Genomic DNA, 19,681 nt, shown 5'->3' with positions numbered 1-19,681 from the left:
CCACAACAATTACTAAACAAAAAAATGCTCATACCAAGAAGCAATGTTTGAAAAGAAATTGCCGATTTTTCTAATATCTCCATACTGCAAAACAGCTTTATTCACCGCAGTTTGTTTTGGTAATAGAGCTACACAGCAAAAAAAAATGTAAAATCGATCAACGTAATTCAAGCTGATGTATGAAATAATGATGTAATAGCAAAAAGCAGGTACAATATTACATCAATGGATGTAATTTTGTTCGCAAAATCGATGTACATCGTACAATGTGATATTGCACAACCGATAGATTGACCTGGTTGCAGCAGTTTCGATGTAATATTCAACAACTTTTTTTTTTCAGTATCTCTTCTGGATTATGGAAAAGTTGCCAGTCTTCTTGATATGATGTCTTCGGTAGAATTGTACTTGCCACACAATTATGCTAATGTAAAATGATACCGGCATTGAAAGCTCTCAATAAATAACTGTGGAAGTGTATCTAGAAAACTAAGCTTAGAGCACGCAATAAGCTGATATGCGATAAGCAATAAGTTTAAATGCGAAGTAGAAGAAGAAGAAGAAGAATTCAAAACAAGCATATAATCTAAAAAAATATTAAGATGTTCTTATCTTTCCTACATACATAAGCACTAACAGAAGTGTACACACCTTTCAATATATGAATCTTGGGTATGTTTGAATTTTATATACAAGTAAAGCTGGTATAAATGGTAAAAGGTGGTATAAGTGTAAATAAATTTTGAGTGTAAAAAGCGTTCTCTCCACCGCTAGGTGTCACTACCAATTGAAATTTAAATGCCTCCGTTTCTGATTCCCATGTTACCTATCTGTTCTGTGATTGCAGGACAACAAGGAGATGGCACTGAAAATCATCGTAGAATTTGCCATTTTGCGAAAAAATACAGACCATTTTTGATAGAAACAAGCGTTCGTGACTTGTTGTAACGTTGCTCTATTTTGATCAAATGGGTTGAGATTTTGAGGCTACAAAACGCCTACGAAGTAACACATTTTTGAAGTACTGACGATATGGTAAAATATTTTCAAAATTATAGCACTTCGTACTTCATTGCTATATTGTGCGCCGGCCTTTACTACTTAACTGGTATAATAAGTTATTCATTAATTAGTAGTGCCATTTTTATTGACAATGGGTTCACTTTTACTCATAAATGGAAGTTTGATTCTTACCGTGCACATGACTGTATCCCGACCAACCATTCGTGAAACTTCTTCAAAGTTCTTTATACAGAAATAAAGATTTATGTCGGCAATTCTTTACTTTAAATTTTCTATGATTTCGATGTACACATTTAAAAATCTTTATTGATCGATACTTACATTATAGATTATTTCTTCATCGGTCATATGATAGTAATCTATAAAGGTGCCATACTAATTTTTTTTTTTAATTTCGATATGTCACATGTACTTTAGTATTCTTTGCAAATATTCATCAATAAATATTTAAATACTGATATCATCGTAACTTTGAACTTTGACAAAGAGCAACAAAGATTGCTATCGATGCACATTTATAATCTCCTTGTTATCGATTTGCACCGCTTTTTAAAGAGAGTTCGAGACACACCAGGTGACAAATGGCAATGTTTATATTATTTATCGACATATTCGGCATTTCATCGGAAGAAGCAATCTGCCGGTAAATGAACGAGAAGACCGATGGCCGCGACGCAGCAAATGTTTACAATAATTGTAGTTCTTCAAGTTTACGTCTATATGTTTAATAACCCGTTATAGCATGCGTGGTGGGATTCTCGGCATTTGGAACCCAATGAGAAAAATTGATACCTTGTTGACCTCTATTGCATTTTTGAGACTATTACATGGCTGACTGGTTGATGGTTATGACAAATAAATTTATATAAATATTGAATTCATGTACAGAAATTTCAATACACCACATACTAGAGTGTGTTTGCCTGTCGTTGATAAGCTCATCAACAGCAGCTGTGGATCCGAGGATTAGCCACCAACAACGAAATCAGTACACCCCAGCATGGGATCGAAACTAGAAATCATGCAGATAAAAAAATCACAAATAAAATCAGCAGTTGTGTATCGATATTTTGATTTTACAACAGAAATCGATATTTTGATCTGGCAACACAATCGATATTTTAACATTGGTAACGATTGGTAGCAATATTTTGAGAAAGATCTTTATAAACGATTCACGGTTATACTTTTAGCATCTTTACAATTATTCATGAAATGGTGACGATCGCTATCGATTTTTCTTATGAATGGCTTTGAAGATCGATGCATAAAAAATTAAAGAAAACTAACGAAATGGTTGGTCGGGATACGCTAGTGTGTGTAAAATAATATTATTAGTGTAGTGTTCGTGAGATCCTGTTTGGAGAACTCAATTGGTGCGATATTTGAGAGCGTGTTTGCGAAAATCCGAGGAAAATACATAACAAAACTCTGTCTAACTTTTTTTTGTCAGATCTAATTTCATACATTCATAGAAGTCTCTATGTGTACACATAAAAGCCATGTGTGACCACACATCACTGGCGTGTACAGCGTGGGGCAAGGTGGGGGTGTGGAGGGCCAATTGCCCCCTTTTATTAATTAGATTTTTATTTTCACATTTACAAAATTAGAATGTAAAATAACTTGATTTCTTGATAACTTGATTTGAAGGTAAAATAAATTCTCTTCATAATATAATGGAACTAAAAACTTTTATTGCGTCAATTCCTTAGAGATGGTGCTTCAGATGGTGCCTCGGATGGTGCCTGAAAATTGCACCACAAAGATGCATGAAGGAACGAGTGAAGGAACAAACTTCAATGGAATTTTTTGTTCAACAAATTGCACAGTGGTGCATACAAAAATTTTCTAAAGTAATTTTTTTTTCAAGGGTTAAAAGAAGAGGGTAAATTTAAGGTTGAAAAAACTTACCTCGTGGTAGTAAATCGAAGAAAAAGCTTTTTATTTAATATTTCTGGTGTAAAAATATCATCAAGGTGGTGCATGGAGGGACTAAACAAAATGAATAACTCTGGTGGAAAAATTGAATCTCGCTAAAAATTTGAAGGTGCACATTTGACTGAAAATTTCTGGTGGAAAGTTCGCAACACTGTGGGGAATGTAGAAACAATGATTCTTCATTTTCTGGTGCATAATTTGTATCGTTCTGATGAATGCAAGCTTCATTGAGAATTTATGGTGGAAAATTTGCACCATTATGGTGCATGAAGAAGCAAAGCCTGAAAATTGCACCACAAAGGTGCATGGTGAAACAAACTTCACTGACAATTTTTGGTGCACTGTTCTGGTGAATGGAGGAGCATGCTTCATTGAAAATGTCATCGCTCAGATAAATGAAATGAACAGAAATTTCTGGTGGAAAACTTGCACTTGTCTGGTAAATGAAGGTACGTATAAGCTTTATTTAAAATTAAGCTTTCTTGAAAATTTCTGTTGTAAAAGTTGCACCATTCTGATGATTGGAGGGAAGCTGCTTTACTGAAAATTTATGATGAAAAATCCGAAAATAGGGGCAAGCTTTATTTGGTGGAAAACCTGCAACATTCTGATGATAGGGAAGCCAGCTTGAAAATGTCTGGTGGAATATGAAAAAAAAAATCAGAAGATTGGAGAAGCAATTTTTATTGAACATTAACGGTGGAAAATTTGCATCGTTCTGGTCAATTGAAATTTTCTGGTGTAAAATTTCCTGGGGGCAAGTTTGTATTGAAAATTTCTGGTGTAAGATTCACAACAATCTACTGCACGGAGGGGCAAAGCTGAATTGAAAATTCCTGATGTAAAAATTGCACAGTTCTGGTGAATGCAGGGGCAAGCTTTATTGAACATTTCTGGTAGAAAAACTACAACGTTTTGGTGAATGGACGGACAACTTAAACTTGACTTTCGAGAAGAACCTCAAGGGTATTGAATTCTGAGGACAGTTCCAAAAGAACAGATTTCTGGGGATGAATCCATGAAAATTCTTCGAATAATTTTTAGTGAATCCTGTAGATAGTTCCAAGATAATTTCGAAAAGAATACCGATAGAATCAAATTTTGAATGAAATTCCAAAAGTATGCTGAGGAAAATTTCAAGGGAATTCCGAGGATAATTTCAAGCTCATTCTGGGAAGAATTTCTGGAGAATACAGAGGAAATTCTTCTGAAACTTTAGGGGAACTTCAGTTCCAAGGTATTCTGAGAAAAAAAAAGTTCTAACAAAATCCGAGAAGAACCTCAAGGAATTCTGAGGACAGTTCCAAAGGATTTCTGGGGAGTGTTCCAAGAAAATTCTGCGAATAATTTCTAGTGAATCCTGATTAAAAATTAAAAGAAAATTAAAGTTTGAGTGACATTCCAAAGGGATTTTGAGGAAACGATGCCTTTAAAATATACAAAAACGTACTGCACAAAATTTCAGAAAGGTAACTGAATAAAAGATGATACCTACCAGTACATTGAAGAATATACTTTCTTTGGTTTATATTTTTAACACAGACAAACAGACATAACACATTGAATATTTCTCACTGTAAAACATCGTCACTAAAACATTACCGCCATCTGTTGAGTACACTGTGGTGGGTAGTACGCTGAACAGATGGCGGTAGTGTGTAAACGTCAAACGCAAGGGAATTGACTATGCGCGCCACAAGTGGCGGTACTACCAACTACGATACTTTCAAATTGACCGTTAAATGCTTGTTCGATGAACAACTTGCGAGTGTTATATCTGTTTGTCTGTGTTTTTAATCTATAAAGAAGAGTATGACGCAAAACTTTATTACAACGATTCCTACAGGGTTCAGAAATTGGAAGAAAGCGACCGAGCTGCTGGGCAAACACAATCGCAGTGATACCCATGTTGGTAGTATGGAAGCTTGGAAGAATTTCAAAGCCAGGAAGGGTATCGACCAAGAACTGGATCACCAAAAAACTGCTATGATAGTTTGTGGATAACTGCGATCCTGTGTTGGGAAAACACTTGGCAGAAGCTGCCTAAAATTGCCAGTGTACACAAGTAACCGTATTGAAAATGACAGCACAATCATACCAAATCATACCCTATTCCCAAAGAAGTCGAGAAGTTTTTCAACCCGAAAATTTCTTGACTGGACCGGAATGAGAACACAGCCATCTCCAGCATGGTCTTAATTTTAGCTGTGCTTGTTTATCCACAAATCTAAGATACCATCAGATTTTCGGAGCATAAGGGAAATGGCTCTAATGTTGGCCTATGGATCTAAGATTGGGCTCATCGCTAAAAATCTGCTAGTTATCCATTTTATCTAGATGAACGTTTCATTGGAACGGTACTAATGGATGTTTTTGGTCGATATTGAAAATTTAGTCGACATTTATGCTGACATTACATCCATTTCCCCTCTATGTTTTCTTCAGACCTTACCAACAGATGCCATATTGGTTAACTTAGGTTTAACGTATATGCTATCGAATTTCAGATGATTTCTCGCGTCACTTTTCAAATAGACCAATGTAACAAATGTAAAAAAATCGAGTTAAGCGATACAAACTATTGCTCTTCTATCATTGTATGTGATACAAAAACATCCATCCAAATTTACTTTCATTTATTTAAGATAATCATAGGTAAAAAAATGTCCAATGTATAGTTTGAAATGATGGGTACATGTTCGTTACTTCGGTCATTCGGACGGGGGCAATCTAAAGTTAGGTACTCTACTATGACATCTGTGAAAGGGAATCTAGTATTTTCTCAAAATGGTGGATATGTTACATTGGTCTATTTGAAAAGTGACGCGAGATTTTCTTATGGTTGAATTCGTCATCAACTGACGAGCAGCCATATGACTGTCCTCCAAATAAAGGATGATATTTATTTGAAAATTGGCTGTAAAACATACAGGGATCAGAGGACTACAATTTAAGGATAGGATGACTTGAAAATGCTTTAGATTAGATTATTAATTCGATTGTTTAAATTTCCCGTGAATAGCCACGAACAGCCATTCATAATGGATACAAAAATTTCTTTTTGGTTGGTAGAGGAAACTTCCTCCACCACAGTTTCCACGCTTTCCCAAAGCTCGTACTACCTCTGATAGCGATGGCTATGCTTCCACCTCGTTTGTCTGCTCAGAGCAACAAATGACGTCCGAAAATATTATTTACATCATCGTTTGGAATGATTTGCGTTAAGGGGCTGAGCCAATACCAAATTAATTTCAATTTCAAGGTTCCAAATACTCATTTCACCTAAAGCAATGTTTTTTTTTAATTATGAAATAATTAGATGCTATTATCATATTTTGAATAAGTAAGATACAAGAAGAGGTTGCAAAGAATGTGTTTGACATATTAAACCTGTTTATTTCACTTCATGAGAGTCACAATCAGCGATTTTTCACACACTCACTCACTCACTCACTCAGCGATCAGCAAATCACTGATTGTGACTCATAGAAAGCAAAAATTACAGGTTTTATGTTTCAAACGCATACTGTGTAACCTCTTCTTGTAAGTTACAAGTAAAACATGTCATCATACCATCTTTTGGTTTTATTATTCCGAAAAAAAGGATTGCAAATATTCATTTCAGCTTAAATAATGTTTTTCGGGATAATAAAACCAAAAGATGGTATGATGGCATGTTTTACTTGTAACTTACAAGAAGAGGATACAAAGTATGCATTTGAAACCTAAAACCTGTCAATTTTGCTTTCTATGAGTCACAATCAGCGATTTTCTGATCGCTAAGTGAGTGAGTGAGTGAGTGAGTGTGTTAAAAATAGCTGAATGTGACTCTCATGAAGTGAAATAAACAGGTTTAATATGTCAAACACATTCTTTGCAACCTCTTCTTGTATCCTACCATTTAAAAATATGATCATGACATCCAATTATTTCATAATTGAAAAAAAAACATTGTTTTAGCTAAAATGAGAATTTGCAACCTTGCGAAAAACATTATTTTAGCTGAAATGAGTATTTGCAACCTTGTTTAAAATGACTCCCATTCTGCAGAGAGCATAACGCATTCCAACTGAAGGCCCTATCCCTTTTCATAACAATGTTCATCCTGTATTCGAGAGGAAAATCATCTGATTTCAAAACAACCGTCCTCCGGTTGCAGCTATCATTCGAAAAGGCGATTTAGATGTTTTGATTTGAATGGTCTGAGGTTTCATTCGAACAGAGGACGGTGGTTTGGTACAGTGTACCAACATTTTCCGTGTAAAAATCGTACTTTCCACCGCTAGGTGGCACTCTGAAGTACATCGATTTTTTTTTCACTTTTCGAAGCAGACATGAGCTTCCTTTCTTTGATAATATTTTAAAGCACATATTTTGGGTTTATGGATCAAACTCGAGGGTGACTGCCATGATTGCAATATACTTTTTTTTCAAAATGAAGCACCCCACTTGTCCAGTATACCGGACAGGTTAGAATTATTATATTTATTCAAAACACAACAAGTAACCCGACTCACCCTCTATGAACAGGACATGTAATTCAACTTATTCAAACGAGGACACACAATTTTTCAAAGGTTAGTTCTTTATTATTATCATTCATTTCATATGTTCCTATTCTACATGGTAAGTATGTACAATGCTCTAAAATACAACAATCCTGCCGAAACTTTCGCTGTTTCGCTAATGATCGCTATCCAAAATTCTAAATATAGGAAGGTAATGCCTGTGAAAGATCATGATCGATTTATATATGATTGTACGCTTCTGATCAAGCCTAGCTACTTTGGATAACATTCTAACCAGTTATATACATTTGTACTAAGTCAATATTTAATACGAATGAAAATTGCTACATCTTTCATCAGGAGAGTATAGTTTTGATAGCCACTTTAGAATGTCATTGATCTTCGCAAAAGGGAAATAAGAGAGAGGATATTTATTTCACATTGAAACCTATCCAAAAAGTATCAACAACTATCGCTTGGGTATACATAAATCTTCTACATACAAAAGTGGGTCTCATCAGTCTTAAAAGTCAATAACTTGTAACATTTCAATCAGATTTGTTTGTTATTACGTTGTGTTTCGATGCATCAGGGGTCTTAAAATTAATCTGTAGACGAAGAATGGCAATAAATAAAATCTCTAGAATATGGCTTAACCGGCAAAAAGGGACTAACTATTCGTTTTAAAATCTGATCTTAACTAATAAACAAGAAAACCACACATTTTTTACACGTTCTAGTTCTGGCACAAGGTCCACTACCGTGGGGTTCTAGTTCTGCCGCACTGGATGCTGCATGGGGTATCCAACGGGATGGTTTTGAAGTTGTGGGGGTGGAGGTGGGAGGTTACTATTCTGTATGGTTGAGGGAGTTCGTTGTCCCATGGTCTGTAGTTGTTGTTGTTGTTGTTGGTGTTGTTGTTGAAGCTGTTGTTGCTGTTGTTGCGAAGAGGAAGTAGATGCCTTGCGCTCCGATTGCATCTGAGTTATTCCGGGTACGGGACCCGGACCGTAGTTCGGCATCATCATGGCAACGTTATAGTTGCTGCTACCATTGCTGCCGTTCCGTGTCGGTGGAGTTATGGCAGGGCCTGGTCCGTGATACGATCCGTAGGAACTGTCATCCGATTGAGCCGACTGCACCCGGCGTTGACCGTACATGGATTCCGGTCGAGCGGAACGGGAAAACTTGGACGACATCGAATCATCGCGGCTAGAATTTTAGAGAAGTGACCTGTTAGTATAGATACTGTTAATATTACCGGTGAAAATGCAGAATAATTGTGTCCGTGCTTACCTATTTTCTCGTGGTTCTCGGTCAAACTTGAGGGCGTCAGACGAACAGTTTGGATTGTTCCGGGTGCCGTAGATAGGCTGAAAGCTCTGCGGATCGCCAGCTTGGGGGTGTGGAGGTAGCTGTTGGGGCATTCGTTCTGGAGGTCCTTGCTGCCGCATGGAGCTTCGAATTCCGTAGATGCTTTCCGAACGCTGTTGCAGTTGGTTCTGTACATTTTGGTTTTGCAGGTGGGAGCTTTGAGGTTGAGTGACCCGTAGCGGGTACAAACTCTGCGCTGGTACGAGAGGTCCTGGTCGAATGCTCATGTCACGGTTGAGAGCGGTGTTGCTCTTGGTGTAAACGGACTGCGATCGGTTCAGGTTGGCACGGGTCAATGGGGGTGACTTGCAGTACATGGATTTGGTACCGCCGTAGATGGATTCGACGCGATCCGTCTTCGAGGTGGGTTCGGCAGTGTAGATGCTCTGGCAGAACCGCTGTTGGTTGACTAAGGTTCCACTTGCCGGTCGGTAGGTATGATATTTCCCAGTCTGTTGCGGTTTGTCCATGTCCATATCGTAGTTGATATCCTCGTCGGAGTTTACGCTGGAATCTACGTCTTCCTTGGATTTCTTGGTAGTCTTCTTGGTGCTGAAGATGAACTCATGCAGCAGCCCGGACACCACACCTCCTATCAGTGGACCGACCCAGTAGACCCAGTGGTTGTCCCATTTGTTCAGAACGAAGGATGGCCCTAGCGAACGTGCTGGGTTCAGGTAAGGCATCTGAAATATGAGAAAGATAGAGAGAGAGAGGGAAAAATTGTTAATGTTTCAGTTTTTTCGCCTTTGCCATGGGCTTATCTAAGAATCTCGATCTGAAAGTGGAAGGATGCGGGACCTAAATTCGAAATTGACCTGCATGGGTCGTCAAGCAAAAAGCGATAGTCGGTTCCTATGTGTAAATATCTATGCAACCAGCACAGTTTATTGTGTGTGCATTAAATTCGCCCTCGAGAGAGCAATCGGTTTGTTGGTTTGGAAGGAGGCATGGCAGAAGGAAAACGACAAAGACATTCGTAATAAAAAAAAGTGGGACACCATGAGGCACAAAACCATAATGTATGGATGTTTAAGGATGCAGTGCACATGCATAACCGAAGTAAAAGAAACAGGGGAAATTTTTGACAATGGCATCATCAGAAGGAATTCTACCTGTGAACAGTACAATTAAGGTTGCAGAGGGCGAGAAAAGGATATCCTTTTCCAGGATGCCTATTATGATGGAATTTGATTGGTTATGAAAATTCTAACGCAGCACGTTTTTACGGGTTTTTCCAGGATCATGTTTTACTCAAATTAGTTATTCAAATATACGCACAATTTAATTTTATGGCAACGGAGTTATTTAATTTTCGAAATGTGATTGTATTTTGAGTATAATGCTGAACTCCTCAAAAGATTGGAATTGCTAATAAAAGTGCACTTTTACGCTCTTTTACGTTGTGTCGTCTTGGTGTCTTGTGCGAACGTATTCCTTATGAATCAAGGAATAAGTGCACCCAAGACACCGAAACGATTTAACGTAAGAGCGCACTTTTATAAGCGTATCCGCACTTACAATGTGCGCAATGGGCAATACATCAGCTGAAAGATATAGTTTTTAGAAAACAATGTAATTTTTTCGATCGCAAATTTGAGGGAGGGCAAGGAGGGCTATCGCCTCAGGACCCCCCCCGTCTAGGAAAGGAAGCCGTTCATGGATTTTATAATTTATCATATTTTTTTTGCTAAAGCAAATTATTTCCATTGTTTGTTCAATCATAAAGTTTAGCTCCGAACTTCCGATTTAATTCCATACGTTGGTCTGCCAATGTATCTGAGCTTGTTGTTCACCAATTGTTTAGTTGAGGTAAAAGATCTTTCAGTAATTGATTAATTGCAAATTAAGGCCATTGAGGGCATCAATGACTGAGTTCTTGTTGTTTACTGAACATCGAAATTGATGTTCTTAATAAGATTGATTTGTTAAATTTAGTGTTTTGTTTAGTTTTGGACATTTTGAAAACTTAAATTGGAAGATATAGATATTGGGTGAAATTGATAAACCCCTCAATTAGCTCTCGAGTGACTTTCTATGGTAAAAGGAGTGTAGTTTGTACAGGAATTCCATAGCATAACTACAGACAAACAGACATAACTCTTAAAAGGAATTTCTTCAAAAATATCGTCAAGCGTATTTTGCATGCATACTAGCATCCTCTATCATGTACATTCCCAAGCATTGGTTTGCAAAAGGAGCATCCCTTGGTCATGCAATGTTTTCAATAGTTGCTTTTCCCTCGATCTGTCAACACACAAGTTGTGTTGAATAAAAACAAAAGCGATGCAAGACATTTTTGTTTTTAATTTTTCGGACCACCTTAACATGAAAAAGGTCATCCTAGTTTATGCTCTAAGTTTGTATGGAGATAAATTTAGGAAAGAATGAAACAAAAAACTAAATTTAAGATAGGCATATTAGGGTTAAAAACTAGCACACTTACTTTACTGGTAATTTCATAGATTTAAAAAAAAATAATAGACGTATTGACAGTTAGTTCAATGAAAAATGTTATTTTTAAGTAAAGGACAACAATCGTTGCAATCCTATGATTCGTATGATTGAAAACTGATATTGAATGGTATTGAACATCAATTAAATAAAATTGTAAATTATGCAGAAAAATCTACTTTTTGTATAGAGAAACTCGTCAAAACTACAATCGGAGTTCAAGTGCACCAATCTTGGGTCATCTTTTTTGTCAGTGTGCCGCAGGTGTGCCGATTGTGCCGGTCATAGAGCAAGCTGCGATTGTTTGTAAAATACCCTTCCCGGCAACCCGGTATTTCTGACACCTTGAATGTTTTGGTTTGAAATCGCAAGGATAAATCGGATTGAGGATGACGCGGGAAGTGGCTGGTGTTGGTGTTTTATGTTCATAGGATGATAAAAGTCCTGTGTTTTAGTCTTCTATAATGCCCTCAAAGGCAGACTAGAAACCTAGCCTTGCGTGATGTGGAAAGCATCGGTCTATCAGTGGCAGGAAAGAGTTGGAACCGGTGGGGAGCATTGTTGGAAACTGACTATAGAGGATGATGAATGGACTTCTTTAGATTGTTTTGTGTGATTTGCAGCATTATTTGGATTAAGGGTACGAATGGGGTCTGATTAACTGCTTCTTTCTCTTAAGCCCACTCTAAAACCTCCATTTCGTATTTAGATAATTTTTATAAGTGAACTGCTGATCTGAGTTCCTCTGGTATATTAAATTTGAGGATGTTCCTGAATATACAGTCAAACAGGAAGTAATGATGTGAACAATTTCAATAACAGTTGTCGAGTAGTGCTCCCTTTTTAATTACATCAATCCAACGCCTACTAGATTGTGCCGAAGGTGTGCCGATGGATGTGCCCAAGTTGTGTCGAATCTAATTTCGGCACAATGTGTTGAGTGACTTACTCCTTGTTGGTGTCTCATAATGTAATGCTATCAAGATTTCTCTATAACCAACCAACCAATTTCACCCCGGTGATCAATTTGCCCCCGGACACAGTAATTAATGATTTTCTTCTTAGTTTTTAAAACAAGTTTTTTTTTCATATTAAGATGGTAAGAGGAAAACTACCATCTTACATTTGAAATTAAAACTTCGGATTCAGATAATATGGGGCCCCTTACTAATTATAGCAGCCCCGGGCCCCTGGATCCTAAATCCGGCAGTGGTGACAGTTTCTAGTGGGATTTGGTGGAACGAAAGCAAATCAGTTCGCCATGTTTCACGTACAGAATGACAGTTATTTGTGGGATTTTGCCATATGAGCAAATAATTACAGCAACGCCGTCAACGTTCATATCAATTTAATATTTTGAAGAACTTTATGTGTAGTGTGAGTCAATTCCCTATTAACGGGTGTAGTCCATTTGAACAACTTTGCTGAAGACAGGAAACTTCTATCTGGTCTCGATCCTGGGTTAATTATCAAAGGAAGAAATGTACGTGTACTCTGGCGCCACCAAGCGAATCGATTCGGAACTAAACTATCCACTGCCAGACGGAAATTGTCCAGCTGAACAACGTTGCTGAAGACTGAATTGTTCTGTCTGGTATAGAAAGTGAAGAAAATCGACGAAGAGAATCTGTCAATGTTAGTTAGGACCTAATGCAATGTTCAGCTTGAATTTATTATATTTATGTATTTCTTGTGTTCATGCTGGAAAAAGTATCGGAGGTTGCTGGTGGCTCGAGTATAGTCGCTATATTCATAGTCTGGCGGATAGAATTTCGATTTATCAAAAAGCGGAACCAATTCAATATATTGTAGACCAACAATTGAAAATGTACTATGAACTTTTATAAACAAAACGTTGATTATTCTTTCCTCGCTAATCGAACGCAAATTACCAGCGTCGTCGGATAGTGGAAACTTTCCTCAACCCAAAGATGGTGTTAGTTTGCATAGGCGAGCCTTGAGTCACGAGAAAAGGGTTTCCGAAGTTTTGTTTGCAACAGCTGATGTGCTCTTTTCTGTTGGTCGTGATTTGCTCGATTGGTTCGGCTATTTGACAGCTCAATTGGCTCCCGAGATTATATCCGCCAGACAATGAATTTACACACTTAGAAATGATTACCAAGTTCGGTAATTTTTACCGAACTTTCAACAGCTGAACTGTTCGCTAAAAATCAGTCATTTCAATTGATCATTTTGTCAAGCTTCTGCATTCATGTTCCATCAGATGTCACAGCTGTTGTTTGCGGTGACATCTATCGGAAACTAGACATAATCTGTTTTCCTATAATTGTTCACAGAGGACACTGCAGTGCAAAACATGTCTGGTACCTCTATATATGCATTTAGATTATTATTCGAAGTTCCTCCTTTTTTACACATTCTGCACACAAATTAGCTCACCCCTCACTGAATTTCCCGCCGAATTTTATGTATGGGGTGGGGCATAAAGTATCTTTTGCGCAGAATATGTAAAAAATGAGGGATTTCAAATGTTAAAGCAAATGCATATATATAGGTACCAGACATGTTTTGTAGTGTCAGGTACTCTATTTTGTAATCTGTGAAAGGGAAATCACAAATCGAGTGTCAACAAAATACATGGCATGTTGAGAGATTGAGCTCGTGAGAGAGAATTTCTCTCTCAAATTTGAATTTTTTTGGCTCTCTGGGGACTGGTAGTTAAGCAGGTAAAATTGTATGGGGAAAAATCATTTTTAATTAATTGTAGCTTGTTTAACAATAATTTCCGGGAAAAAACTGAACGACAAAGTCCCTGATTAATTTCTTTAGGTTGTCGTTCACTTTTTTTTTTCACTTTTTATGCACCGAAAGCGAATTATTCTCACTTCTCTCAATTTCTATATGGGGATTTTTATCACTTCCTACCAGCGGAATAGCGCCATCTCAGTGGAAAATGGTCGAACAAAATGATTAATTCATTATTTTGGGCTTCAAAACAGCGGCGCCGGTGGTATAGTGGTAAGCGTGATTACCTCTCACCCCAGCAGGCCTGGGTTCAACCCCAGTCGGCGCCGCCGGGATGTTCTGAGGCATAACATCTCTGATCACGCACGGAAGGGAAGTAAAGCCGTTGGTCCCAGGTGTGGGAGCTGCCTCTCTGGCGTCGGTAGCATTGGTGCTCAGCACGGAAAACAAATCAAGGAAAAAAAGGGCTTCAAAACAAGGAAAGCTTCACCATAATGGCAGGACTCGATCATTTGAACAAGAAATTAAAATTTAGTGTAACAGCTTTTAAAATGAGGGTCAAAGTTTTACCGAACGTTCAGCTGTTGAAAGTGCGGTAAAAAATTAGCGAAGTCGGTAATAATTTCTAAGTGTGCAGCGACTATACTCAACACCAGAGACGATATTTAATAAAGATGGATTTAGACAGGGCAAGTCAATTGATCAAGTCAGTTAAATTCAACTGACTTGAATGCGAATTGAACGTGTAAACCATGCCATTCAACTGACTTCATCAACTCACTTGAATTGAAAAAAGTTGAACCAGGCTCAAACTTTCAAGCCAATTGAATTCTACTGAGTTGATCATTTGACTAGCCTATTCAAAACCCAGCTTAAAGCTATCATAAAGATTAATGTCGAAAACATAAATAATGGCTTTTTTCGTAAATGTCTCCTAGGTCAAAGTCAATCCACGTAAGTCACTAATTTTATCGTATAGGAGGACTCTTTCTCTACACAATCATGGTGTTGGTTTTCTTGAAGGAGTTTTCATTTTCGAGAAATTTCACACAAAAAGTAATTGTTTACGTTTGCAGGATTGGCCCTTACGAAAGTAAGCATTGGCGTTGACGGCGACTCTGCAACTCTTTACTCCTGGTAAAATCCCATAAGCATCTGACAATCTGTGCATGAAATCTAGCAGACTTTGTCTTATCTCTTCATTCCTCCAGCAAACCGCTCTTTATTCATGCAAAGATTGACAGAATCATATGGGATTTTCATAGGAGTTAAAGGGTAAGGAAATGTTCACCAAGTTTTACGCATAGACTGTTGTTTGCTTATGGATTTTTTCCATAGGAGTGAAGAGTTACAGAGTGACCTAAGAGGCGAATTGTCAATAGTCACGGTTATGCGTAATGAGATGAGAATTTTTTTTCGCAAATTTTCTCACACACATGTCTCTTACCGATGATATGTGCTTACCTCTCAGTATGTTCAAACTTTCCTATAAACAATTAAATTGACTGCAAAGTCGCTAAACCGTAAAATCAAGAGATGGTGTTCGTCCGCTGTTTAAATGCTTGACTGAGTTTGACTATAGTCGCTATATTCATAGTCTGGCGGATAGAATTTTGATCTATCAAAAAGCGGCACCAATTCAATATATTTTAGACCCACAATTGAAAAGGTACTATTAACTTTTATAAACAAAACGTTGATTATTCTTTCTTCGCCAATCGAATGCAAATTACCAGCATCATTGGATAAGGGAAACTTTCCCCAACCCAAAGATGGTGTTAGTTTGCGTAGACGAGCCTTGAGTCACGAGAAAAGGGTTTCCTAAGTTTTGTTCGCAATAGCTGATGTGCTCTTTTCTGTTGTTGGTCGTGATTTGTTCGATTGGTTCCTGAGATTCTATCCGCCAGACTATGAATATAGCGACTATAAGTTTGACGTGTGAGCATTCTTTTTTCGACTAGCTCGACAGGGGCTTTTCAAAGGATTTTTAGCTAGTGTTTTCAAGTCGGTCAGAAGCCAATCAAGAGCGTTGTTATTCAGTAATATTTCCTATTTACAGTTGCATTATTTCTTCGTCTTATTGGTTTGCATTGAATTCATGACGGAAATTATGTCAATTGCATATAATTTAATGCAAACAATTCGAAGATTTGAGGATTACGTGAATAGGTGTAAAACTATCATTTTGTCCGTGGTATGATGAAATATTGTTAACTGTGCTTTTAGTGAGCCAACTTATGATTACATCACGAAACATTGAGTTGATGCGTATTAACGATTATTTTCGTTAATAAATAGTGCTTTACTTTGATACAGATAGCTAGGAGCCCCACCCTGGCACCTTAGCCATTGTGGTCGATTTTTTTTTGTTATGATTGTGTGTAGCTCTTCTTTTACCTTTTCAATCTACAAGGATCAAACTTACCATGTTTTTTGACGTAGGACTACGTCTGTGATTTCTATATGAGGGTACACTTTGTAAAAACCAAAACTAGAACATGTAACAAAATTATGAGATTTTGAACGTTAATAACTCAGCTGCCCCTGGACAAATTTCAATAATTCTTTCACCAATCGATCAGAAATATTTCTACGCATGTGCTAAAGTTAAGATTTTTTCATTTTTCAAAATGTCACTATTGAAAATTGCACGAATATGCAACTGTTGGTATGGTAATTAAAATAATCACGGAGTGCCGGGAAAAAACGATTCCCTAACACAGATTTCAAAGTTGAATTCCATCCCGTCTCACCAAACGGTGTTTATTCAATCACCGCGTGGTGAGTGGTGGGATTCTCCAGTACACAACTAAAGACTGCTTGCAAGCAGCGAGCTGCAGTCCACATGACCATCCATAGATGGAGGAAGAAGCCACACAGCTATTGATCGGAATTAGTAGCTCTTCGTGAGTTGCTGTGGGCCGTCAAGCGCGTCATACTAAAGAATACAAACAGAGAGAACTACTCAGAGACGAACCAGCCCAAGGCTGAAAGTCTCTTTAATAAAGAAAAAAAAAAAAAAAAAAAAAACAGAGAGAACTCCGCTCAAGTTCCTATTCCTACACAAAACACAAGCTCCTGCTGCAGTTAACAAATATGATTTATTATATAAGACCACGTAGTCCTACGTCACCATTGCGTACAACCCCATAGGGCTGTCCCTTGAAGTTTTTTTTTTGTTAAAAAGTAATTGGAGTAGTTATTTGTGTTTGGATTTTTGAGGAAATTTTCATTTGACAGCAATTGAGAAACATACGGAAATCTTGGATATTGCAGGTATAGATAAGCACTCGATTTCATTTATCGTTCTGCTTACAAAATTCTTGCGAATGAAGTTTACCACAGATTTGTTGAGTGAATCAAGGTGATGAATTTGTTAAAGTTAGCTATACAATTATAAATTAAGCACATAAATGGTTAAGGAAATAGTAAGACATGAGTTCAGTAGTGCTAGGAACACATAGAATTATAAACCACGGTACAATCATTCAAAATAATTGACAAGCCTCTTGATCCCCGTTCTCATTTTACAGCTGGTATAATCAATTTGACAGATCGATGTCCTTCTATACTACTTGAAATCACTGAAATGGGGTCGATTTTTGATGATCGAGTTCCACATATATTATATGCTTTAAGTTACACTTGTTTTATTACTTTACATTTTCCTTGATCCTAACACTTTATCTTTCGAACGCATCTGTTTAAGAGACGTAAGCCTTGGCGTTGGTCCTGAGCGTTGATTTTTTTTTTGACATCACTAGTTGGTTTTTTTTACCACCATTTCGAGTGACTTCGCACCACTCAGATAATAATGTTAGCTTCAATTACAACGATTTAAAAAAATCGACCTCATATCATCAAACCAACAATCTAAATCCCATTGAATTCACATCTCCAATTCTGCAGCATCCCGTTCCAGACCTCCGAATCCATTCGAATCAGCTGGGTGGCCTCCAGCTGAAACTGAAACATGGCGAAGCAACTGCGCAAAGCGAAATACCAAAACGGCAGGTGTTTTGCACTCGGCTTTGGACTGGTCCTTCCTTCCTGGCCCGCCTGTCTATAGCCCACCACGTTGCCTTGTGGCAGCGTATGTTTGTGTGTGTATTTGGTGCAAAAATTCTTTCGCAAGATTTCCAATAGGTTCAGCAAGTTGCTCCCGCGGTTGACGACATCATGCAATCGACATGAGTTATGAATACGGCTCGTACTTGGCATTCAAAATTTTCACGCATGATGTCAGCTTCGGAAAAAAAGTCTCACGCAGGCATGATGTTCGTCGTACTTCGACAGGAAACAGATCATTTAGGTTTCAGTAATTTTACAAACTCGTTCAAATCTTTCAAACCTGACTCGACTTTAAATGGTCGCATCTAATGGATTTCGATGAACTTAATCGTTGCGCGAATGCACAATGTGAAGAAACCTTTTCCAGACTCAACGGTGAAATCGATCGGTCGATGATCAACCGCCCGTTATTAAGTTCAATTTTCTCGGAACTTTACGGGTTCGATCGGTCGGATAAAAAAAAGTAAAGAAAATAAAAGATCCTTACCGAGACGAAACTGCATGCACTGTAGGCCGCACCGATGGCGATCGCCGACGAGCCAAAGTACTTTTTGTACGAATTGGTCGAGATCAGGTAGGACAGCACCACGACGAAGGTCAGGATGAACTCGACACCGAATCGTTCCCAGGCCGCTAGGTTCGAGGTGTGTGACACCGCTGCCTGCAGGTTGCCCTGATAGCCCGGGACCGTCACGCTGAAAGAGGAACAAGAGAAAGGGACTATGGTTAGGAGGTTTTTCTTCTTCTTCTTCTTCTTTTTCTTCTTTCTTTTATTTAGATTAGGCCTGCCGAAACTGGAATGGACGATGAACAAAAACGTAAATGTGAAAAGGATAATTAGGGTGTGAGAAGTGGAGAACGCTTACGCAGAGGTAGTAAAGTGATGTGATATGCTAAATGGTTGAACTATAAGGCGGCGGCTTTTGGAAGATTCGTTTTTGTGGTTTTTACGCTTTTAACAATAAGCAGACTGGTTGTGAAGACACAGGACACTGCCAGGTTCAACTGTGAGAAAGTGGTATCTATGGGTTGATTTTACTTTTGTTCCATATGGTAATATTTATGTTTTTAATATTACACTCAAATCTGTTTTAACCGGATTTTGTTTCACCTCTATTTTCGATTGGGTGATCTCAATCTGCAACTAAATTTAATGCAATTTATTTCGAAAAATCACAATTCAAAATGCTTTACCCATGTTGTGTTATGGTAAAAAAAAAGTCATAAATAAACACAAAACCACTAAAATGCTTGACCACAACTAGCCCTCTCAAACTCCGTACGACTTTGAATGCAAACATTGCTAAAGAGGGTGAAAATTGCTTGTCACCACAAGAACAAGTGTGTGTAATTTTATTCTGCTGTCCGCTGATGGCCGCTTTTTCCCTGTGCCGAAAGTGGCTACAATCGGTTCTGATGTCGTTTTTTTTTACTGTCGATATTTTTTTTATTCAGTCATGCATTGGTGGTAGCAAGGGTAGTGATTTGCATTTACAAAACTACACCAAAACCGATTGGTAACTCCCGTGAATGGTTTGATTAATCGGATCAATGGATCGGAAATTAGGTGCGGTGATGGGCGTTTTTGTATATCCATTATGTTC

At 37.9% G+C, this 19,681-nt stretch overlaps 1 protein-coding gene across 1 annotated transcript in view; it reads right to left on the bottom strand.

The window, feature by feature from the left end:
• Positions 1–7,531: 7,531 nt before the first annotated feature.
• The window catches only part of bib (big brain), an 80,878-nt gene continuing 68,728 nt past the window's right edge, over positions 7,532–19,681 (bottom strand). The window contains exons 4-6 of the mRNA XM_065225218.1: positions 18,565–18,772; positions 8,769–9,532; positions 7,532–8,684 (exon numbers count right to left, since the gene is read on the bottom strand). Of these exons, the coding sequence (XP_065081290.1) occupies positions 8,243–8,684; positions 8,769–9,532; positions 18,565–18,772 (1,414 nt within the window). The 3' untranslated portion in view covers positions 7,532–8,242. The remainder of the gene's footprint in view (positions 8,685–8,768; positions 9,533–18,564; positions 18,773–19,681) is intronic.

The sequence above is a fragment of the Ochlerotatus camptorhynchus genome, unplaced genomic scaffold, assembly GCF_037179485.1.
Source record: "Ochlerotatus camptorhynchus isolate MF236.1 unplaced genomic scaffold, CSIRO-AGI_Acam_v1.1 ptg000222l, whole genome shotgun sequence".
In the NCBI taxonomy this organism is placed as follows: domain Eukaryota; kingdom Metazoa; phylum Arthropoda; class Insecta; order Diptera; family Culicidae; genus Ochlerotatus; species Ochlerotatus camptorhynchus.
Note: the sequence above shows the minus strand (reverse complement) of the source record. Positions and strands in the feature narration are given on the sequence as shown.